The sequence below is a fragment of the Triticum aestivum genome, chromosome 2B (genome assembly GCF_018294505.1).
Source record: "Triticum aestivum cultivar Chinese Spring chromosome 2B, IWGSC CS RefSeq v2.1, whole genome shotgun sequence".
Classification (NCBI taxonomy): domain Eukaryota; kingdom Viridiplantae; phylum Streptophyta; class Magnoliopsida; order Poales; family Poaceae; genus Triticum; species Triticum aestivum.
The window spans coordinates 646,809,546-646,835,040 of NC_057798.1; the positions used below are offsets into that span (position 1 = coordinate 646,809,546).

Here is a 25,495-nt window from a genome sequence, read left to right on the forward strand (position 1 = left end):
CAACACACCGTGACGTGATAATTAGGCTCTGACCAATTCCATTCTTTTGGCGATCCATGCCCCTTCTCCATGAGAGTCGTGACACATGGTTGGGGTCAGTCGTTGCCATTGGGGATGCCCTAACCAACCAGCTCAAGGTTGGGGTCAGTCAGCGGGTGAGGGCAATCATGGCAACTGGCCTTGTGGGATACATCAGGTAGACGTGCCAAGAACAACTCAACCCTATTTCCTACTCCTACTACTACACATCAGATCCGATCCGTTTAATTCAAACAAATAACACAACAACCCAAGCCATGATAATTAAATGGCGTTCTGGTGGCTGCTTAATAAGGCCACTAATTGATGCTTACATGAGAGATCATATTCGAGCACATCATCTGACATGACAAAAAACTATGAAGAACTGAGTTCATGAAAGGTTCAAATAGGTTACGCAAAATTCAGTGTCAGTGTGTTTGGATAATATTCTTCCAGTCTGGATACAAGTCAACTGGTGTTATTTTGTTTCTAGCATAATCTGTTGTGCACATGAGTAGATGATGGTGAATTGGATTCATTCATTCCAGGATCTGCATCACACAGTTTCCATATGCTACCTAACAGAACATGCTCTCATGAGAATCCGAAATTCTTTATGATCCGCAGGCATGTGACAAGGCTGGAACTAGAGCCGCTTCGAGATAAGTCATGCAACATGAGAGACGAATGGTAAGAACTCTTACAGAGATATGACAAGATACTATTGCATTAACAATTGCAATATACCTCTCCGTCCCATAATATAAGCTAAAACTGCTGGCATCCCATAATATAAGCTAAAACTGCTGGCAAAACGATCTTACATTATGGGATGGAGGGAGTAGTTCACAATGGCGTACCTCGTAATCAGGTGAGCTCAAGTTTAGAGAAGGGGGAAAAACAGATGAACATGGCGACACTATTTTCGTTTGGGGTGCTCATTGAGATATTTTTCAGTACATTGTTGACCACCCTAGGATTAACACTTGGGTTCACAAGCAGAATTACCGTTACATGCGTTGTTCAAACTAACGAAACAAGATTGCATGATACATAACACAGCAGCTCGCACATCTAGTAACTCTTCTTCCCAGAATTTCCCTTCTTCCTAGCTTTTCTCTTGTCTTTCTTGATCTTCAAGTGAAGCTGTACCTTCTTCTTGCTAATGGTGCCCATTGGCTTCAGAAAGGATGTCGACTTCTTGCTTCCTCCATCAACCTCTGTATACATGAGAGAGAGGGCATGACTCAACAAAAACATAGAAGGGTGACGTAGAACTAAATTAAAGAACCTAATAGGCTGGCACAACCCAGATTGAGTTATCTCTCTAACATTGATTGAAGCACAACCCAGAAGCCAACAATTTCTCAAGAGAAGATACAAGCAATGGCATATTTACTCTAGAAGTTACAGCCTGAAGCAACAAACTGAAGCTATGCGATGCACTAGGTGAGACAAACTGGCGTAATTCAAACAAACAATAAAACTCTATTGCTCACCCAATCCAGACATCAGAAAGCAACTCAAACACACGTAAGCAATATAAGCAGCTAAGATGCAAGTTGGGGCCAAAACCTTCAGTTAAAAGGAGCAATTCAGATATTGCCCAGTAATTTGGGAGGGCCAAGGCTTGATAAAACCACTGGCCGCAAATCATTTTCAAATCATGCATTAACCAGACAACTCTACTGTAGTACACTCCAAAGACAGTTCAAACCAAACATCAAGACAGCCCCCATAGGCCTTTTCGACCATCTTCAGAAGAAAAGGACCGAACTAAGCAGCTAACTCTTGTCACTTAGACAAACTCTACAGTTCAGACGAAGTTGGTAGATGCAGCTCCTGACAGGCAATCTGCGGATGCACCAAACCTTCACCGTAATCACCGCAGGGTCACAGCTGAAAGCTTACTACGAGCTATTTCCCTCTGTCTATTACTACCTGACGAATTGAGTCACTTTATGTACTAACAAATAATTCGAGCGCGAATTCAGGCCCGATGAAGTAATGTTCTCAGCAACACCGAGCACCCCGTGGTAAACTGGCAAGGAAAGAGGGGGCTCACCCATGGCAGAGGCCCGGCTGGCGGCGGCGGCAGCGGCGGCGGCGAGGGACTCCTCGTACGCCGGGTGCACGCGGACGGGGAGCTTGGGGGCCTCGAGGGCGGCGGCCTGCGCGGCCTGCTTGGCGGCCTCCTTCTTGTCGTAGAAGGGCTCCGCGATCTCCCGCCGGAGAGTCCGCAGCCGCTTCTCCCGCTTGGAGCGCAGAGACTTGGCCATCTCTCTCTCTCTCTCTCTCTCTCTCTCTCTCTGTCGCCGCCGCAACGATGGGAGGGGAGGGGGAGCTAGGAGGTAGGGTTTGGGAGTGGGCGAAGCAAAGGGACGGGGCAAAAGCGGGCCTTGTTTCGGTTCTTGTAGGAACGGTCGCCGTCTTTCCTTGGGCCGGGCTTAGTTGGGACTTGCGAGGTGCTGCTGGGTTTAAACTTTGGGCTAAGCCCGCCATCGAAAGAAACTTTGGGCTAAGCCCATACATAATTGCAAGGCTGTAAGGCCTTCGATTGGAAGGATGCGCGCATTATTTATTTTTATTCGCTGCTGACACTGCTCAATGTCTTTTTATTCGCTGCTGACAAAGTCTCGAAAAAACGTAAGAACTGATTTTCCACTATCAATTTAAGGATTCAGGAACTTGCTGCTGCTTCTAAACATCATCCATCACGGCGACACACACATGGTGAACAAAAAATTTAGCACGCACAACTGGAAAAGTGCAATGGCCTCCGATGCAAGCACGAAAACATGTGAATTGTCTGTTGGAAATATTAGCATTTTTTCGACTAATCTTAATTCACGAGAAACAGTAAAATGGCAAATACGGTATGCATCTCGTACCGATACCCAAGCATGCTAGCACGTACAGTACATAGAACCGAAACATCTATGAACAACATATATACGAGCAAAAAGGGGGTGAACGAGTCATACCCTCCGGTTGACCAGGCCAACGCGGCGGCGACAGCAGCAGCCGCGGCATCAGCCAAGGCCTTCTTCTTGGCGACTTCGTCGTTAGCCATGGAGTCGATGTAGAGGAAGCAGAGACGGACGAAGACGGGGACGGATCGGGAGCAGTCACGTCGAGACGCTCCTCAAAAACCTTATTGTCGTTCTCCCGGGCAGGATCTCGAACGACAGGGTTCAGAAGCACCTACTCTTCCAACCAACCGTGCACGCGGTCGTCGGGAGCAGCACAGAGAGAGGAACAATAGATGATGATTAGGGTTGTGCGAGAGGGAGTGAGTGAACTTAGTTAGGGTTCACTCCACTGGTCAGCGCCTTCTTATATAGGCCGTCAGGTTGACGTGTCAGGGCTCAGGCCCACGAGCAAGTCCACGAACAGCCCACGGTCCAACGTCTCAGACAGTGGTACTTCCGTAAGCGACACGTTAATTAATCCGAGATTAATTAACCATTTCTGACCGGCAAAAATAAGCTTCGGCTCGGCTCATTCCGGCAACCCCCACACGCGTGTGCAGCTCCTATTCCCAAGCTTCCAATAGCAAGTGGTGGAGCAGCCCTTATAAAGAGGTAGCACTCTTTTTACTATAGAAGTATCGTATTAAACTTCCCGCACTTCCCACCACTTGTCGTACACACTAATGGGCCTTAAAGATTAACTAGGGATTATTGTCTTATATGGGCCTAAGCCCATCCATAATCCAACAATCCCCCGCCAGATCTCGAGGCACATAAGTTTGTCAATTGTTCCAAACAATGTTTGATATACCAAAATTTTCAGCGGAGACTGTTAAGTTGAACTTCCACCTAGAGCAATAGGATTAGATTTCTTCACAACTGAAGAATGGACTATGCCTTGAATTGTCAGTTTGGTGTGCAGAAGTTTGGCCTATTGTCAATTGATATGTGGCTGCCGAAGGCTAAACCCCACAGGTGGAGCTTATTAGTCATATTCCGTACCTTCTCATGAGCTTTCTAGAGATCACCCAAACTCATAGACTGTGACCAGCAGTCGGACTCACATATGTGTGTTCCTCCAAAGAATGCTTTGTAGGTTAGCATCTTTCTTAAATAAGTTTTGGAACACATTAAGACAAAAATTAGCCTGCCTTATAGAATTGAGAGTATTATTGCATCTCCAATGGAGTGAGTTAATTAAGGATACTCTCCTCAATTGACCGCTGGATTGTTTTCCCAGGTGCTAATTCACGGGATCTCCGATCACATAGGTTGGGTTACCCCCATGGCAACTTACATGGGTCTCATACCCATCTCACTCGATGCATTTTCTATCACAATCTGTGATAACCATTTCGTAAAAGGGTCTGCCTGATTTTTAGCCGTCTGGATATAAACCAACGCTATCACTCCAGAGTTTCTTGATTTTCTGACAGATTTTAATCTTCTTCTTATGTGCTTTGTGGATTTCATGTTGTCCTTTGAACTCTTAGCCTTGGCAATCACAGTTTGATTGTCACAGTTTATAAGGACAGCTGGGACTGGTTTATCAACCACCAGCAAATCCATCAAAAGCTCTTGAAGCCATTCCGCTTCGACGCATGACACTACAAAAAAATACACTTTCGTGATGATACGTGTTTGTCACAGTAGTCGTGCTTTTTGTCATGCATGTACATCCATGACGATTTTATGACAGAATCAAGATAGTCATACCTGTGTTGTCGTAGAAGTGTTTCCATGAGATTATCAAATTATCATCACGGAAGTGTCCACTTTCAATGACGATAAATCGCGCGTCATAGAAATGCTTTCGTCAAGGGTAACCGACACGTGGCATCCACCATAACGGGACACCGTTAAGCTATCGGGTCCGGTTTTTGGATCCGATAACCCGCTAACAGCCACGACCAATGCCGATTTCCACGTGTAAAATTCTCATTGGCTGACGGATCCACGCGTCAGCTCCGCGTTGGCACAGGTGTCACTCATCCAACGGTCGAGATGGGCCTATGATATGTTGACACGTGGACCGGCCCAAAAGTGGCCCATAAAGTTTAAATGGGCCGGCCCAACCGAAGGCCCATAAGATTTAGCGGACCATAATGGGCCGGCCCAGCTAAAGGCCCACAAGATTTTGCAGACCATAATGGGCCGGCCCAGCTAAAGGCCCACAAAATTTAGTGTACCATAATGGGCCAGCCCAACTAAAGGCCCACACGATTTTGCATACCATAATGGGCTGGCCCGGCTAAAGGCCCACAAGATTTTGCGGACCACAATGGACCGGCCCAACTAAAGGCCCACAAGATTCTGCAGACCATAATGTGCCGGCCCAGCTAAAGGCCCAACATTCTCTGTCAAATCGGCCCGTCAACGGCCTGTCCTACACTTGTCATCAACGCGGCCATGGTCACTTCTGGCCCGTTAACAGTCCGCTAAGTAATTGGGCCGAATTACGGCTCGGTGTATTTCCGGCCTGTAAAGGTCCTGCTTCATTTGGGCCCATTTACAGGCATCAAATTTCGCCCATAAACGACCGTGAAGGATTGGGTCATATTCGGCCATGTCTGACATTCGGCCTGTTAGAGGCCCACTATAGATTTGGGCCACTTTCGGCCTGTTGTCATTTTTGGCCATGTTAACGCGGACGAAAACCATGGGCCATATGTGGCCCAACGTCATATTGGGCCCATTAAATCCCATATAAAAATGACGATAATCTAGCCCGACCGAAGTTCCGGCCTGTTAAAGGCCCGTGTATTAGGTCGGCGCATTTACGGCCCGTCCGAATTTTCGGCCTGTCAAAGATCCGCATCGTAAATGGGCCACCATTTCGGCCTGCTAAGACCAGTGGGTTATTTGGCACAATCAGGGACCAATCTCACTTTCGGTCTATTAAAGGCCCATGTTTTTATGGGCTCGAGATATTTACACCTGTAAACGGCCTATTTTTACTGAGGGCCCAAATTATGTTTAGGCCTGTTAAAGGCCCACTATGGGCACAGGCCTACCAGAAAAATATGAAAGCTTATGTTGATTTAGGCCCAGATATTTTTAGTGGAGCTACATGCCAAATTTCGGCCCGTAATCGTTTTTAGCCCAATTGGAATGGGCCCGACGAATGTTGGCATGTTGGGCTCCTATGAAGCTTTCGGCCGAATACATTACTAAGATAAACCTACACTATACAAAAATAGCGTCGTAATTACTGCAGCCTGTGGCAGCATCATAAATGTTGTATCACAACAAAATAAATTCCAACCATACAACAAAAGGCCTGTTGGCATAAAGTTTACAGTCCTTCCAGATAAAAGCCACCATCAGATGTATAGAAGCACAGATCATTTGACCTGAGTGCTAATGTTTCAGGCTGTAGAATCTGATGGAGCAGCACGATCTTCACTTTTTCCGCCACTACTCTTGAACAACGAAGCGAATGTCTGATAGTCTGGTTTCAAAACCATTCATATCTTGACGACATTTGTCAACCACTATTCTTGTTTCCGAAACAACGTCCATTAGGGATTGGACTTGTGTCTGGAGCACAGATATATCACTCTGTCTAGCAGGAAGATTTTGTTCAGTAGGCGATTTGGACAGGTTACCTTGACAACCAACCAAGAATTACGCAGGAAGGTGCTTTTTGCACTGTAGTGGAGAGATACTGATGCACTGCAGCAAGAGGTGACATTGTGCCTGTGGCAGCCTCGTCACCTTCAGGTGGTTGTGGCTGTTCAATCATTTGTTCCATAGCTTCCTAAAAGTTTGAACTTGTAGATTAGTGTACTAGATAAGTTACTAATGAGACAAAAACAAACAAATAGGTTAAACGTTTATACATAACTTATTTTGGTGAACTACTGTAATACATTAGCATGTATTGTAGTGCCAACTACATAATAAAATCACTTTCGGAACATATGTCCATGTAGCATGCCTACTGTATTGTCTATTTCCTCACATTCGTTGACATCTAAGGATAAAGAGACATGGTTTAAAGTAGGATGAACATAGTTTGACATCATTCATATCATGGGCAAACAGATATAAAACAAACAGGCTATTTTATCATTGTGTGCGCACGTGAACATAACAACTAGATTACAGATCAAGACCAAAAGAATATCCTTCATCTCTTTTAAACCATGTAAGGTGAAATGATACGTTAAGACAACTGTGTATTAAAGTGAACAGAGTAACTGACATTGGCTGCAAACCAAGTAGTTAAATGAACACATCACAGTACCAATCAGTTCAAGGCAGGAGGAGTAAGGACTTACAACAGCGGCTTGAACTCGTGTGCTCATGCCCTTCATCTTGCTGGTGTGGCAATCCTTGAAGATTGCACTGCATTCGGTTCAGGTTCTTTTTGGTCCGCACGGGCTTTCCTCTGTATTTGGAACAAGTCAATATAGATACGATAATATGGCACAAAAAAAGAAGGAAGTAGCAGCTATTTACAAGAGCCTCGCAGTGTGCAATATAGCTACGAGATCCTGTTGTCTGTTGGAATTTCACTTTAGAACGGTTGGTTTTGTTCTTCAAACAGTTAGCCTAGAAGAAGATACACTTGTAAGGCACATACATAAATACAAGTTCAATATGTGGTCTGATCAAATACATATAGCCTACCTGATACTTTGGATCAGACCAGTGTTTAACGAGGGCTGTCCAGTCTTCATCTGTAATATATTCCACTGGAGATGTTTGGGCGATTTCATTGTTAGCCTTGCCTTCAAAGTGAGATTTTCTAAGGTGGTACCGATACTGTCGCAGAGCAGACTGAAAAACATGAGTGCATGCTTGTTTAGTTGCATCATCTTTCGGATCCAACTTGAACCTCATCTATTGAAAAAAGAATGTGAGTCTTATTAGGAGGAAGCTAGAAAGTATGGGACAGAGCAAGACAATATTACTAATTGCATGAATAACATTACTTACGGATAAATGGTCAAGGAAGGTGTTAAACTGGGTATTGTCTTTCTCATTCCTGTATTGGATCCACGTTGGGAGGATACGTGCATGACACCTAACGGCAACGGCTGCCTCTGATACTAACTTGGCTGACTCTGTAGCATCACGTGGCCTTTTAAACCTGCCTCAAAATGGATCTCCATTCTTCCTCCTTTAGATTTTGTTAATCTGTCAAGCATTATCCCTGATGTCTTTTCCGCTTGCGCCGTGGTGCTAGTTCAACAAACGAATATGGAAAGTGTTAGTGTACATCAAACTGTGAGAGTACATATAAAGGAGCATGCAACTGCAACTTGACTCGGTCAGGTACCGTCTTGGTGTTGATGCTCATGAGGTTCGTCTAATCTTGCCAAGTCCTGTTGTGTCAGCAGTGCTTCGGAAGTAGTGTTAGGTGTGAAGGCAGCTTGGGAACTGGCCAGTTCTGGAGCAAATGAACGAGTAACTCGTTGAGATGCTGGTACAGTTGAAGCGGATGCTGCAGCTGGTGGAGCAGGTGATACTGTGTTTGTAGACTTAGCCGGTGGACTTGGACCTTCTACTGTACTATAAGTACTAGCAGAATCTCGACGACAGATCCTTTTCCGTTTCACCCGACGAGTAACGACACTCCCTACTATATTATTTTCCTTACTCTTTTTTGACTTTGCCATGTCAAGCTGTACCCACAACACAAAAGAATAAAATCACTCTTCAGAACTCATTGGTGCATGATACAGACAAGCAATACTTTGATGTAAGACAACCGTATGAGGATGGAATATGTAAGAAAAACAGGACGGCATGACATATTCACAGCTACGATGTGCAAACTAAGCAGAAGGATTTTCAAGAAAATAGAAGTAATGCAAGCTAGACACCATATGAAAGATGCAACCATATTACTCTGCCAAGTTAAAAGTGTCTTGTCATAAGTGGCAATTCGAAAATTAGAAGCAGTACAATGTAGAAATCAATGCAAGATGCAACCACTATCAAACTGCCATGTTAAAAGCGTCCAATCATGAGTGACTGATGCGGGATACACAACAGCAGTACTTTGATGTAAGAACATGGTATGATAGATAGATGCAGTGTATTCTAGACACAGAAAGCCATGTCATATGCACATGTATAACGTATAAACTCAGCAGGTGCAATTTAATCAAAATAGAAGAAATACAGGCTAGACAACATATGCAACATGAAACCAATTATCACACTGTCAACTTAGAGCAAGCACCTGCGATGGTGGAGTACGGGAGATGAACTCATCATGTAGACATGGGACTTCAACTTCATTAGCAGTAGCAGTGGCAAATCTAGAGAGTCTCTGTTTGCGTCGGTGCGGAGGACCACCAACATCCCCTAACTTACTCTTTTCCTTCCTATTTTCTGATATTGCCTTATGAAGTCAAACCACAAGAAGATGAATAAAATTAGCTCTGCATAACTGGTTGATGCATGATATAGACGAACACTACTTTGATGTAAGGCAAGCGCAGGATAGGAGGATGGAATATATACAAAAAAGACAGCATTTCATATTCACATGTACGATAGGAGGATGGAATATGTATGAAAAAACAGTAAGCGGAAGGCATTTCAACAAAATTAGAAGAAATGAAAGCTAGGCACCATATGAACATGCAACCAATATTCACTCTATCAGGTAAAAAGTGTCTCGTCGTAAGTGCCATTTCAAGAAATTAGAAGCAGTACAAGCTAGAAGACAATGCAAGATGCAACCTACATCACAGTCCCAAGTTAAATGTGTCTTATGGGTAAGTGATCATTGCAGGTATAAGTTGTAAGCTACGCAGATGCAATTCAACATAATCAGAAGCAATACAAACTAGACATCATACGGAAAACGCAAACCACATATAACAGTTCCAAGTAAGAGCAAGCACCTGTGATGGTGGAGTAGGGGAGATGTGCTCATCATGTACACGTATATTCTAGAAACAGGAACACGTGTCATATTCACAGGCATTATGTGTAAAGTAAGCAGATGCAATTCAAAGTTAGAAGCAATACAAGCTAGACATCATACGCAACATGCAACCACATATAATAGTGCCAAGTTAGAGCAAGCACCTGTGATGGTGGAGTAGGGGAGATGTGCTCATCATCTACACAGCTACGTTGACTGTCCTAGCCTTGTGTTGTCTTGCGAATCTTGTTGGGAGGATGGCGGAGTAGAATCTGTAGAGACCCCTGTTTCAGTTGCTCGAAGGACCACCATCATCCATGCCTGCCTAATTTCCTTCAGCTTTAATGATTTTGCATTGTGAAGTCAAACCGACAAGAAAAAGGAATAAAATTCGCTCTTCAGAACTCATTCATGCATGATACTGACGAACACTACTCTGATGAAAGGCAAAGTCATGATACGAGGATGGAATATGTATGAAAAAAGGATGGCTTGACATATTCACACCTATGATGTGGTAACTAAGCAGAAGGCATTTCAACAAATTAGAAGCACTGCAAAGCTAGACACCATATGAAAGAATGCCACATGATAGGAGGATGGAATATGTATGAAAAACAGGACGGCGTGACATATTGACATGTATGATGTATAAAGTGTAAACTAAGCACAAGGTGCTTGAACTTGTTAGAATCAATGCAAGCTAGAAACCATATGAAAGATGAAACCAATATCACTCTGCCAAATTAAAAGGGTGCCCTAACAAATGTATTTGACCAAATTAGAAGCAATACATGGCAACAGGCTAGAAATAATATGCAATATGCAACGAATAAAGGTGACTCATCGTAAGTGATTGATGCAGGATACAGAAGAGAGGTAGTTTCATGTAAGAACAAGGTTAACACATAGAGATAGTGTGTACAAAATAGGAAGGCATGTCATATTCACAGGTATAGTGTGTAAACTAAGCAGATGCAATTTACCCTAATTAGAAGCATTACAAGCTAGACACCGTATGCAACATGCAACCACATATCACACTGCGAAGTTAGAGCAACCTGTGATGGTGGTATGGGGAAGTGCGGTCTTCAAGTACAGAGCTACGTTCAATATCTTCATTTAGGCTTGCTGTTTCTTGAGAATCTTGTGGAGAGGATGAAATTGCATTCTTTATAAGAGTATCACGTCTCATATTAACCCATGCGTCTGACTGTCTCATCATAAGCGATAGATGCAGGATACACAAGAACAGTAGTTTGATGTAAGAACATGGTGTGATAGGCAGATGTAGTATGTACCAAAAACAGGAAGCCGTGTCATATTCACATGTATAATGTGTAAGATAAGGAGATGCAATTTAACAAATTAGGAACAATACAAGCTAGGCACCATATGCAACATGCAACCAGATATCACACTTCCATGTTAGAGCAAGCACCTTGGGTTGTGGAGTAGGGGAGATGAGATTTGGAACTAGCACTGCAGTACAAGTAGCAAGAGAATCTGCAGAGATCATCTGTCTCGGTTGCTCCAGAGGACCACCATCATTCCGTGCCTTCGTCCTTTCAGATTTTGCCTTGTCAAGTAAACACACAAGAAAAAGGAATGAAATTCGCACTTCCAAATTCGTTGATGCATGATACTGACGAACTCAACTTTTATGTATGGCAACCACATTGTAGGAGGATGGAATATGTATGAAAAATGCTAAGCAGAAGGCATTTCAACAAATTGGAAGCAATGCAATCTAGACACCATATGAAAGATCCAACCAAAATCACTCTACCAAGTTAGATGTATCTCATTATAAGTGGCACTTCAAAAAATTAGAGGCAATAAATGTTTGAAATGATATGCAAGATGCAACCAATATTACACTGTCAACTTGAAGGTGTATCGTCAGAAGTGATTGATGAGGGATACACAAGAAAAGTAGTTTGATGTAAGAACATGGTTAATAGAAAGACGTAGTATGTACCAAAAACAGGAAGGCATGTCATATTCACAGGTATAATGTGTTAACTAAGCAGATGCAATTTACCCTAATTAGAAGCATTACAAGGTAGACACCATATGCAACATGCAACCACATATCACACTGCCAAGTAAGAGCAAGCACCTGCGATGGTGGTGTGGGGGAATTGTGGTGATCAACTAGAGAGCTACGTTGACTATCTTCATTTAGCCTTGCTGTTTCTTGAGAATCATGTGGGGAGGATGACACTGCACTCTTTAAACGAGTAGGGCGTCTCACAGTAACCCACTCGGGTGACTGTCTCATCATAAGTGATTGACGAGGGATACAAAAGAGCATTAGTTTGATGTACGAACATGGTTAATAGACATATGTAGTATGTATCAAAAACAGGAAGGCATGTCATTATCAAAGGTATAATGTGTAAAGTAAGCAGATGCAATTTAACCAAATTGGAAGCAATACAAGCTAGACACCATATGCAACATGCAACCATATTTCACAACGCGAAGTTAAAGCAAGCACTTGGGATGGTTGTGTGTGGCAATTGAGATCATCAACTGCAGAGCTACGTTTAATGTCTCCAACTGCTGACACTGCACCCATTAGAGCGCTGAAACGCTTAGTGCTTATCTACGAATTACACTGGAGCGACTTCTGTCTTTTCTTTTCTACATTCATCAACACTGCGTCAGAGTCTGAAATACCCATGCATAAAAAACAATAGTGTGAGTATGGGTGAAGTGTGTGCACAATTAGTACAGTGTAAAGGTAGCAGATAGCAGGTCGGTGAGAAATAAATGACGGGAGACATATGATAGCTCTACAACATGCATGGCACACTAAATTACTACAGGATTCTATGAAAATAACAGTCGACAAGCAAATAGGTCAGTTCATTTTTTCTGCACTATCCGATGTACAAAGAACGGGCAGATCCCCTTCATCTACCTCCAGCCAGTCAGTGTTGACCTCGAAACGCCAGCGACCATCGGCCCAGTATTCCTCCCCTGCCCGCGCCCTCCCCTCAACCTCACCGCACTGCCGTGCTTGGCACCGCCCCCGGCCATCCATTCAAGCCCCGCCGACCTCCAGATCGGGCGCAAGCAGCTCCTGCGCCCCACACCCCTATGATAGACACGGATGCGCCGCTTCCCGGGCGAACAGGCGGACTAGGTGCTCCGCGCGCCTAAGCGGGTGCTGCTTCTTTTAATTGTGGTTCGACTGACCCTGAATTGAAATCCAGGCGGGCTATTGACCTCTAGCAAAGGTGGAATAGTAAAGGGAGGAAACCTTGTGCATTTAGTATCATGAAGAAGATGCAGTAAGAAGCGCTCAACTAGTTTCTTTCGTGGGATGAATACGGTGTGAGCAGAGACATAAGATTTGCATGAATAAGGGAAGAGGAGTACCTCTTTCTGCCGGCAGTGCTGTGTCCTCCTTCTGTTTTTCCAACGATCTTCTTGTGGTTCACTGGAAACAAGAAGTTGTGGAGGATGGTGGATCCTTGGACGAACCCATGGCCAAGTTGTTGAGTGTGGTGCGGTGGCCGTCTGTTGGCGGCAGGGAACTAGATCCGAGGCGGCGAACGACAACGTAGCGGGAACAACTCTGGTGCGGTGGACGGTTGCGACAGTGGAGCGGAAGTAGTGAGGCACAGGACGGCATGGTCGGAGTGGTTCTGGTACGGTGCACGTCGACGTCGGCGTCGTGGAGGCAGCTCTGCCTCGGCTTCAGCTGCTAAGTCCTTGAGGGCGTTGCGGTTGCGGTTGCATTGGACGACAATGTCGGGGTACCGGCTCCGGCGTGATGGAGGAGGGCGGCGGTGGATTGGCCGCTATGGGGTGGAGGACGGAGGAGGCTGGGGTTTCGTGGCTGGTGGAGAGGGTGTTTTGGCGCCCACGGAGTATGAATGGGGAAACAGAGGGAAGCAGGGAACTAAGGGGGAACAATGTTTCAGTTTGAGACGCGCTTGTTTGAAATTTGGGGAAAGTTACAAACTTTGCCCCCATCTAAAATTTCGGACATATTTCGGGTTGGGGATAGGACAGTAATCTCAGGTGTCCCAAATGTGGGCGGGATAGATTTCGGCCGAGCGCATGGGTGTTTAGGCGCCCACGGCGTATGAATGCTTCTCGGAGGCGGTTGAGACTGGCGTCTTGGTGAAGTTACAAACCTACCCCGGTTTAGACCTTTGGACATCGGGCCGACAGGCTACATGGGCCAGAGTCAGGACAGTAATTTTCTACCACCAAACATTAGTCTCGCGTGGTTTCGGGTGACCATAGGCCTATTTGGCGCTTCGTTCAATATTTGGGAGCAGAAGCATTAACATTTTCGGTTCTCTTTAATTGAACTTTCAGGATTTGTCAACCTTCACAAATCTTTACTCTTGAAAATCCTAAAGCTACGATTATTTTGGAATGGAGGGGGTACATTTGAATATACATTGTACACAAGTATATATTAAAAAATATGCAACTTACCTCAGTTCATGCATGGTTCCAGATATAATCTCCTTGGTTGCAAAAAAAAGTTAGATATGCGTATGAATATATATAGCATGTTCAAACTCACAACAAAGATTGATGCCCCCTTTTACATCTGATTTACAAATGCCATTATCTCGGGTTCAAATAGATGAATGCACTTCCTATGAATTCGAATCTTCGAAACCCCCTTTATGTTGAATTCGACATGTATTCTATTTCGTAGCTAGCAATTTGGAATGTATCCATGCAAGTGACAAATGTATAAAGTGCTTCACACTAACAACATGGAGTGCACTAATTAATGTTTATATATGAATTGCAAAAGCATCCATTGCCTGTATTTCAAACCGCTCTCATTCTATGGATCGATAATATGAAATAAACACATGCACATGCTAGAATTCAATAGAGTATGGGTGTCTGATAGACCGATTTTCGTCCATACGCAATTTGCAAAATTCATGATCTCATCCAAAAATAATAATGCCATTTATATTTTAATTTATGCATAGAACCGCCTTTTACACGTAGATGCACTATGCCTCGGCCCATTCTCACAAACACGTTATATCTCTCTCTATCTAACGCATAAGTGCACACACTTTATATGCATCGGCATTTCTCTTTCACACGTGCTCACAATCTCTCTCAGGGTGTCGGGGTGTCTCACGCACATGCTCTCTCTGTTTCTCTCTCTCTCTCTCTTTCTGACTACTATGTACCACTCTTTTCACTAATCTCAGTTGGAAAACACTATTTCTCTCACATGCATATATACACACGCACGGTCTCTACTAGCTCTCTATATGCACATATATGTGCCTACGTGTCTCTCGCACGCACATTATCTTTAGGCCTCTCTCGCACACATTGCCCCCCCCCCCCAGACACACCTCTCTGTTAGTAGTTGGTAGATATGATTTCATCATATCATTCGGTAGGATATCCCTGGCTGTTAGGCTGGATGGTAATATGAGGCAAAGTTTTACCCTAGTTTGGACCCTTGTAGTTGAAGAAAGAGCCTACTCCTGGTACTGTATATTAGTGATAGGGGCGTGTACAAAGTACACGTGAATACCAGGCATAGTGCGTGTGTGTATACTATCGATGAACTAGCCCCCAAGCTTCTGTAACACACTGGGGGCCTAGGGTTACAAATCATATATAGTCGGCTTATCACCAGTGGGGATAGAGTCCTCCGCGACTCTGGTAGCTTTGTGTTGTACGCCGAGTCCTCCACATGGGTCTTCATATAACGCGTCTCGGTCCAACCTATATGTGGTGCAGGATGGAACCGACCCATGAGTCTCCATGTTGACCCACCACAACTAGAAATGATGTGCCCACCACACCACACATGCAATCAGCCACTAAGAAAATAAGCATATACAATAGTACAACGGTATCTAGCTCACGATACGTCTCCATATTTTGTTGATGGCACTGACGGACTTTGCATTTGATGTGTGCTCCGTATTTTGTTGGCAACACTTACGGTCATTGTATTTGAAGCGAAAGCACGATATGGTCACTGGACTTCAGAATAAGCTCATCACGGTCACCACATACATTTTGTCGTGCTAACCAACATGTGGTTGGATGGTTAGGAGGACAATGGTTTCTTGAGCCCACCAAGGTTAAAGTCCCTGTGCTCGCATTTATCTTGTGTTAATTTCAGTATTTTCCGGTGATGTGCGTTCAGTGGAGGAGACGTTCCACTCGACTACGAGGCACCTATGGTGACTTTGTAAAATCTCAAGATCAGATATGTTGGCCCACTCTCTCGAAGGTGCTCATAGGGGTAGGGTCCGCATGTGTGCGCTTATAGCGGTGAGTGCTTGCACATATATACGAGCCCTTGCGTCTATACCATGTCAAACAAATACATGTCATGATTATACGGTCACTGGCTCACCCGTACAACTTCGTATTTTGTTGATGACACAATCAATTGACCAGTCAAACGTTCAATGCGGCGCATTTAGTGTTGCACCATCGGGGTGCGTAACCGTGGGGGGCACCTGTTAGCCCGTATATGAAAGAAAGAAAATGGTAGTTTGAGTCTATACTGTGTTAATAAAATAGGAGTACATTTTAGGGTGATCATACGGTCACTGGCTCACCATACAGCTCTGTAAATTGTTGATAACACGGTCAATTGACCAGTCAAACGGTCCACATTCAGCAGCACACATTACCATAGGGCCCACCCATCAGCGCGTATATGAAGGACAGAAATGGTAATGAATTAGTGGTCAGTGGGTATTTGAAGTCGTGAGACCTCTGGTTGGGGGGAGCGGGCGTTGATTGCACGGTGGGGTGGGGATCACCGGAGAAAAAGCTCGGCGTGGGGGGGGGGGGCTAGAGGGATGGCCAGTGCGGCGGTGGACCGGCGGTGGGGAGTGGTTTCGGGGAGGGCGGGGCAGCGTAGCGGCACGGGACGGCGGTTCGGCCGGTGGCGGCTGGCGGCTCAGGGGGGGGGGTGGAGTTTGATGATAAACTAGAGGCCATTGATTTCGTATCCAACGGCTGGAAAATCTAATGACCAGAGATTAAAAAGTCAGTCAACTGACGTGTAGCCTCACCCCGCACGTACACATGCACGCATGCAAGACATGTACACATGCTGGCGTGCAACACTGACACGTACACATGCACTCATGAACACACACACGTACGCACCCATGCATGCAACACTGAAACGTACCCTTGCACGCACACAACACTCGCACGCCTGCATGCACACATCACACGACGCAAGACACACGCTCAACCTATACGTGCATGCACCCTTTGTTAAGGACATGGATTGTTACGGGTATTAATCAATCTTATCTGTGATAAGCAGAACATTGATGTTTGTAGCGGTCTTTATGAATCACAACGTATCGAACGGGCTATCAACATAGTAGGCTTATCTACATGAAAAAGATGACATCACACTCAATGAACAATCATCGGTTTATGAAATGCCCGCTTCTGACCGCCCTGGCCCACCAAAGGTTCCTCTGTTGTGCGCTGCCTGCGTTGGGTCACTGACATGCAGGCCATGTACCCAAAGAGCCCACACGTCAGTGGAAGAACGGCGTGGTGTCCTAGGTCAGAGTCGAGGGCGCCACTCGCTGCACACCCGGCTGAACACGCCTCCTTGCCGCATTTAAACGCCTCCATGAAACCTGCCCATGTGGAAGCCGAGAAACCCACTCTGGACACACGTACTTTCATGACCGGGCCGGCATTAAAAACAACGTCGGCCGAGCTCCTCCCGTCCGCCGTCTATTTAATCTCCTATTTAAACGAGGCCAAACGCCGGCCAAGAATCGCACATCTCCGCCGCTCCCCTATCTCCTCCTTCACCATTTTGTCCACTCTTACAATGGCTTACAAAGAGTAGTTATTCCGCATCCAAGCCAGCTGGGTAGCCTGCCGGATACGAGCTATGCAGCTCGCTGATCCACCTCCCTCTCCTTGCCCGACGGAGCCAGTTGCCGCCCCAAGCCGACGCACGGTTCAGCAACTCGCCGCTCCAGGCCAGCTCGACGAGGAGCGGCACACGAGCGTTGTTGCTGCCGTCCACGCTGCCGCCTCGTACCACGTCTCCTGTTTCTATGAGTGAGGCTCCCATGCCGGCGGCTGCGCCATGCAAGTAGCGATAGAAGCCGGGTGCATGAAGAGCGACGAGTCGGTGGCTAGCACCTCCGCGTCCGCTGCCATCATCGAGGAGAAGTAGAACACGGGAGGCCGCCGCCGCTTGGGTCCCATGAAGGCCACCGTGGAGGGGACGCCGGCGTACACAGCAGGTGTCTTGCCGGATCCTTTTGTTGCGAGGACCTTCGTCGACCCCGCATGGGCTCCACAAAAGAGGGGAATGTTAGGATGAACTCGAGCCCGTGCCGGCCATGGCGAAGTAGTGGCCGGTGATGAACTCAAACCGGTGCTGGCCACCATCATCTTCGGCATCAGCCAATGATATCAGTTGGGCAGTGGGAAACCGAGCCATCCTTTGCGCTGAAGCATATACCTCCGGGGCTCCCGGCAGTCCGGTGATCGTGCTGCCAGACATGAGGAACACAAATCGATTGGCGGGCGACCATTTAGGCCAGGTATTATATACCTGTGCTGTCCAGAACTAGCACCGCGTAGTTCATTTGTATGTAATGAAATCCGTCATGTTTGTGTGAAAATCCAGTATTTTATATGATTTCTGTCGTTGTTATATGAAATATCAGTTTGTCTACGTGTTTGCATGAATTTCGTCCGGTTGGTTGAGTTGCTGTCATAATGTGTGCAGCTACGGTTGGATGGCATAATTTGCGGGTCACCGGTCGGTCTGCGGGCGGCTCGGGCGGCGTTGTGGGACAAAAAAACACAGCTCGTGCGAGCTCATCTCCAACTTGCGCGCTGGAGGATGCATGAGCACCTAAGCCGTTCCTCGTTCATCGGTGGCAAAGGCACCGGTGGACAAAAGGGTCACCAATATTTTGGCTACCCCGGGCAAGATCCAAACAACCCTTCCCAACAGATTCAAATCCCTCGTTAGCCGTGGAATTTTGCCATGTGTTGTAGTCATGGACTAGCAAGATGCCCGTGCATTGCACGGAACATCAAGATGCATTTTTTACAAACTCCCGCATGCATGCAAGGGATAATTAATGTCCTCCTTTGCTAGTACCACGAGGCAAACACCATTAATATTGCATCGATTAGTGTTAGTGGCCTTGTATATCTGCAAATTGTAATTTTGATAGTGACCCCTTGTATATAAAAATGGAGGGAGAAAGATGAGAGATAAGGTGAGGAGGAGTGGGGCGTGGTGGTGACTGGTGGTCGGACTGGGCGGAGGCATGGGGATCGACGGTGCATTATGTCTAGGTTTGTATCTCTCTCACACACACCCACGTAGGTGGGGGACGTGCACGGAGAGAAGAGGTGCACACACGGCGCACGTACTCCCGTCTCTTTCCCAACCACACCTGCACGGGTACACGGTGGAGCTCATTTCTGTATGAAAAGGCAGCCCACATGGTAATTTGACACGTGTATTGGTTGTCCACTTGGTGGAGGGAGGATTGTCTACCACGGGTGAACAAACAAATTGCGACTTGATGTGTTATGTTAAAAAAGAGGCAAACCATGTGGGGCCTACCTTAGAGGCAAGGCTCTATACACTAGAATACTTTTGATGTGTCCCGTCAACTCGCAGAATGAGGAGAAGCTTGCTTAGTACTCCATCTCCCCCGCCCACGGGCGCGGTGGCTCGCAGGATGAGGTGAAGCTTGCTTACGAGTAGTAGTATTATTGTACGCCTTACGCCCGCTCCCTCACCCACGCGCGCGGTGGCTCGCAGCACGAGGAGAAAATTTTACTACTCCCTCCGTTTACTTCTCGTCCCTACTACGTACCTTGGTTAGAGAGATTATCATATTGTTTGGAATATATACGCCCTCCGTTTATTTTTAGTCTGCATATAAGGTTTGGTCAAAGTCAAGCTTTGCATAGTTTGACTAACTTTATATCAAAAAATATCAACATTTCAATATGAAATCAACATTTTTAGATGCACCATGAAATGTATTTTTATATTATATAATTTAAGTATTGTAGATGTTCATATTTTTTAATATAAATTTGGTCAAACTTTGTGTAGTTTGACTTTGACCAAAACTTATACGCAGAGTAAAAAGAAACGGAGGGAGTATGTCTTTAGAACTCCCTCCATTTACTTATACAAGGCCACTATAAAAAAATACATTTTGCATCTATACAAGGCCACAAATAGTAATCGAGACAGAAGTTACTACTCCCTCCTTTTCAGTTTATGGCTCAATTTCAAAATCTCTCCAACCAAGGTAGACGGTGAGTGGTCGAATTAATTTCGTAGTTTGCACAAGTAATTAGTACGCTCATTTTTCTCAAGAAGTTATGTTTACCGAGGCATTAATTAGAACGAATGCATGAATGACCACTAAATTTCCATGAACTTCTACATGCATTAGTGAGTTTCCTCTTGACACTGCTTGCATCGGGTGATCTAATGCACCTCGAAATCCAACATGTAATGGTACTACTACTAGTAGTAGAATTGAGACTTATCAAACGGAAAAATGAATGTTTTTTAGATGAGCCCTATAAACCCTAGTGCGTACATACTCCATAAAAACAGAATTTTCCAAAACTAAGTCGCTCCCTTTCATGAATTTTGTACTTCCTGTCGCCGACATGTGGGACATATAGCAACTGGGTCAACGTGTCAAGCACCAAATAACAGTGCAGAACAGCAGGGAGGACGCACCCCACTCGTACCAGCCCAGTAGTATTAATGAGCAATGAGACGTCAAATCACAATGCCGCACCTTCCTAGACGGACGAAGCAACCATTATTTCACACTACGGTTCGCCATCATCTCAAACCACGTAGTATTGCTTCTGCCTCAAGAGGGACACGCGCATCGCCTTGGTACATCATGACACGTGGGACCACATGACAGGCCATGCTCCCCCGCCGATCGCTCGATAAAATCACCTCATTTTTACTATACTTCCTCCGTATCGGTTTATTACATGGCATGCACGTCGTTCTAGGTTGAGAATTTAACTGGCTATATATGTGATGAACAATACTCTAGCCTTTTAAAAAATGTATACTTTTGTACAGTAGTAGTATCGATGGATTGCGCCATGGAGCAAAAATTGAAATTAAAAAATAGGTGGTACATATAGAGAGCGCTCGTCGCCAAAATATGCATATAGTACTATTAAAAAAGCTAGTACGTGCTTAATTGGGGTGCTAAGTTCTATTAAAGAAATACTAGTAGTATGTACATAGTGAAGAGTTAAAGTAATGAGAAGAAACATAACATAGTTCTGTTGGGGGCTCAGCACAACACACCCCTCAAATTAAACTAAGCACGCCTGAAATTAAACTATGCAACTAATCCGGTAGACACTGCATTAGAACCACCATGAGAAACGATACTGACACCTTACTCACTCGGAGTCCTCGTCCACGTCCTCGACTTCGTCCTTGTCCCTCTTCCTCTTGGCTGATACTTCTTTGCTTGAACCGCACACTTGGCTCTTGCTCTTCATTCAACCCTTACAGATATTGGAACAAAGGTAGCCATCCATTGCAGCGTAGTGGATGTGGTATATATCTAGTACATTCCGCTGCCATGCATGACGATGAAACGTGTAATGAGGTTTCTCCAGTTTACGGTACGAAAGATGAACCATGGCTCCTGCCAGGGTCAGCATTGAATGATGACGAGAGGACACCAGCCGATTCTTCTGGAGGTCGAAGGGGCTGCCTACAACGAGGCCTATCCGACCCAGGACTTCTTTGTCGTTCCTAAAGTCTATAGTAGCAAATTTGACTAGGTTGCTCTTGAGGAAGTTCTTAAAATCCAGGCATTCAACATCGACATGGCATATGTGGTAGACCAAGCATAAGTCATGCATGCAAACCTAGATCATGGCGGGCTTCTTCCTCTCTTCGTCCTTTAGATCCTTCTCTCATCCCAGGACTGTGGTATACTCAACATCTAGCCCGACGACCCACTCATCATTTGAGTTTTCAAATATGCGTCTGAAGCGAGAAAGGCATCCTTTCACCGTCGCGGAAGAACGGGTGTAGATGACGTCGAACTCATCGCCGGTGATGGTTCTAACCTTGTACTCAGTGCCGATCATGGAGATTTGGGACGCCATGGATTTGGGAGGAGGGTTAGGATTAGTGGAACTGTCGTAATGTGAAAAGGACGGGACGACTAGGAGCGAACCGCCGTAGTATTAAAGGACATGCGGGGACGAGTAGGAGCGAACTGCCAGCGTGCGAACGGCAGGGTAGTGGCTTTCCATTCTCCCATGATACAGGCTTCTGAGAGCCCTTGGATCTGATATCGAATGGTTGCATGGCGTGATTCTAGACCTATGGGTGAATATCCTATCTCAGAGGGTTATTCTGCAAATTTTCAGCAACTTAGCATGCGACCGTTTGATCTCAGATCCAAGGGTTGCCAGCAGCCCGCATCATGGTCACGCCTACCATGACCGTCGCTTCGCACGCGCGGTCGCGCCCTTGGAGATTTAACACGGTGCGTTAGGCTATCTGATGTTGGCATGTCATACATAGTCATCACTTAGTCACTCATACTACAACAAGGTTAGCTATAAGGTTGGCTATAAGTGTACTTTTTTTACTTCTCTCTATCTCTTTCTTTGTACTCCCTTCGTCCCAGTACCAAAAACCTTATTATATTATGGGACACAAAGAGTACTAGTATTTATTGCATTTGCCAAGGAGTGACCTCTTCCAATGAAATGGTGTGCTTATTAGTTTTTTGTTGCTAAGTTTGCTTCATTTAATTATCTATAGACTCAAAATTGTCTTTTCACCTAGGTACACGTGCTTACGTTTCTTCCTTGGGTCACCAAACTAGTCTCTCTCTTCTTGATTAACTTGCCACATCAGACTTTATGCCTATGTGGCAAGCTTAGCACCTATAGGAGCAAGTAAGTACAATAGTGCGCTTTACATGGCATTTTTGCATATGTGGAGGAAAGAGAGGCAAGGAAAAAGTGGAGAAGTGGGCTCTCATGCAAGAGCCAACCTCTACTATAGTCTACATGGTGGAGCATTGGGAGAGGCACGTGTATGGAGGTGGTCAGGAATCGGGAGACTCACGCCGGTCGTAGCGCCGCAGTTAGAATGATAATGGCAAGTCAAATCACGGGGCCCCACCTGTCCAACTATAACTCGCTGTCAAATATCACAACCCTACATTTGCAGCAGCCTACTCCCTCGTCTTCTCGCATCTCTGTCGAACCGACTACGCGAAACTGCCCTGCCTACCGCGCAGGAAAAGCCGCGCCCTCGACTTTTAAATACAACTACATCCGCTTAAGAGCAAGTACAATAGAGCTGAGTCAGCGGGCTGTAAGGAATAAACTAGTATATTTCTGCTTAGTTGGAGGAAAGAGAAAAGGAGAGAGAAGGTAAGCGGGCTCTTCATGAAGAGCCAGCTCTAGCACGTGCTCGTAGGCACTTTGTGAGAATGAAAGGTGGGCCATATAATAAAAAAGTAATATACTTTTTTGATCTACTATTGTACATGTTGACTATAAGATATGTTGTAGATGACATGGCACTGGCTTATAGCCAGCAGCTGGCTATACTATTAACCATGCTCTAAGAATCCAATGATATACTTTTTGTGACATAGTAACTCATATTTAGTTAGTCAAATGGATGACCTAGAACTACGTGCATGCCCTATAAACCGAGACGCCTAAAAATAAAAAACCGAGACGGAGAGGGTAGTTCAACACGTATCTTTTTAGATCAATATAGTCGGGATTCACCAAGGAGCAAAACCAAGTGGTAGGCTGCTCCTGTCGTGTTGGCGTAGCAATTCAAGCAGGGTCAGTCCACACACGAAATGGCGACACACTTAACAGGACCCCTTTGGCCGACATGTGGCTCATCCACCGTCTTGTTCCACGTGCGATGCACCAAATTACAGTTTGGAGCAGCGGTTGGAATTGGAGGCACCCCGGTCGTAACGCTGCAGTAGTAGAAAATGAGCGACGAGGGGTCAAATCACAAAGCCCCACCTTTCCCGCATTAAGCTGGACAGACGAAGCAACCACCATTTCACTCTAGGGCACAAGAGCATAAAGAAAATAGAAAACAATGATGCGTGTGGCAGCTACCTAGGGCATCCTAGGGTAGGGGTGTCCACTATAGATCCTTTTTTTTGAAAACGCCTCCACTACAAATCGGCTTCTCCTTCGTCCTCTTGAAGAAAACCGATGATGAGTGCGGTGGTAGGGTTTGTAGGAGTACTACGGCGTGCGGGGCCACGTCGTAGTAAACGGGTTCGAGTCGATGCCTTAAATATGTGTGAGCCGCTTGGTTTTACGGGAACGAGGCAACATTTTGGGTTCGGGGACTAGTGGAGATATAATATACGTACAAAAAATTGTGGACGTAGGTTCGACCGAAAGGCAATGATGCATGGGCCCTGCATTTCGATATAGCCGGGGTTGCATGAAATTTGCTACTCTACTCAAAACTAGTAAGGTACACATGCATTGAATGCATGAGATTTCGAAACCAAATTGTGAATAAATACACACTATAGCATGTAAAGCTTTGAGTCATATATGCATGATGTAGATGTTCGTTTAGTTCTTATAGTTCATCTCATTCAAAATCAATTAGTTTTATAAAAATGTTAAGATTCATGGGGTTGTGCATTGTAAAGCATAAAGTAAAAAACAAATAATGGCAATTCATTTAGAAAAAAAAATCAATTATGATACAGAAGATTCTAGAACAAAGGAGAAGTGCTTGTGTTTTGAGGTTTGTGCATTATGCTTAAGTTCAACCATGGAGTCTTCTAAATTGTACATGTGGCAGATCTGGTGGAATGTTGATGATATCCAACGGCCAGTAGTGCTCGGATTTGCCATCTCTGCACTGTCGGATTAGCTTCATCCAACGACCATCTTTCAAAGTTATTGGCACACTCTATAGTTCTTGTGCCATAGTTGCATGTTTTGGAAAAAAACTACTAGTGGGTTGTACTATCTATTTAGGAATAGAAGATGTATACATGGAAGTTGTAGGGAAAGAGATGACATGGAGCATCTCAATTCCTATGAGTAGGGATTGGAAAAGAGGTGTCATTTGGTTCACATCATAGGAACTTTTCTATTGAATCTAGAGATGACATGTATCTCAATTCCTATGAGGAGGGATTAGAAAAGAGGTGTAATTTGGTTCATATCATAGGAACTTCTCTATTGAATATACGCTAATGTTTATTTTCCTTTGAAATTAAGGGAGTATAGGAATCCATTCATATGAACCAAGTGGCTCTAAAGCTATAGAAATGATATCATGTTTATTTCCTTTGAAATGTGGAGTATATGAACCTATTCCTATGAACCAATTGGCTCTAAAGGAAAAAATCCTATAAAAATCATATCATATAGAGTTCCTATGATATTCCTCGACACTAAAGGATGGTTGAAATTGTTGTGGGTGATACGATGGCCTTTCTTTGTAGACTCCTCACCCATCTTTATAGTTACCTCTCGAAGATGAATGAAATGATATATACAGGGTATTCTACATGTG

General features: G+C 45.0%; 1 protein-coding gene across 1 annotated transcript; it reads right to left on the reverse strand.

Moving 5' to 3' along the window:
* Positions 1 to 926: 926 nt before the first annotated feature.
* Positions 927 to 2,409, reverse strand: LOC123046480 (uncharacterized). The gene is made up of 2 exons (XM_044469860.1): positions 2,087 to 2,409; positions 927 to 1,241 (listed from the first exon to the last, which is right to left on the reverse strand). Exons 1-2 carry the CDS (start codon positions 2,298 to 2,300, stop codon positions 1,096 to 1,098), a joined length of 360 nt encoding a protein of 119 aa, XP_044325795.1. The 5' UTR covers positions 2,301 to 2,409; the 3' UTR covers positions 927 to 1,095.
* Between the last annotated feature and the right edge of the window lie 23,086 nt (positions 2,410 to 25,495).

Excerpts from the sequence above, each read along its gene's own strand:
- LOC123046480 (XM_044469860.1), bottom strand. The coding sequence starts at position 2,300 with ATGGCCAAGTCTCTGCGCTCCAAGCGGGAGAAGCGGCTGCGGACTCTC. Across the intron at positions 1,242-2,086 it reads CAGCCGGGCCTCTGCCATGG|AGGTTGATGGAGGAAGCAAG; the intron begins GTGAGCCCCCTC and ends TCATGTATACAG.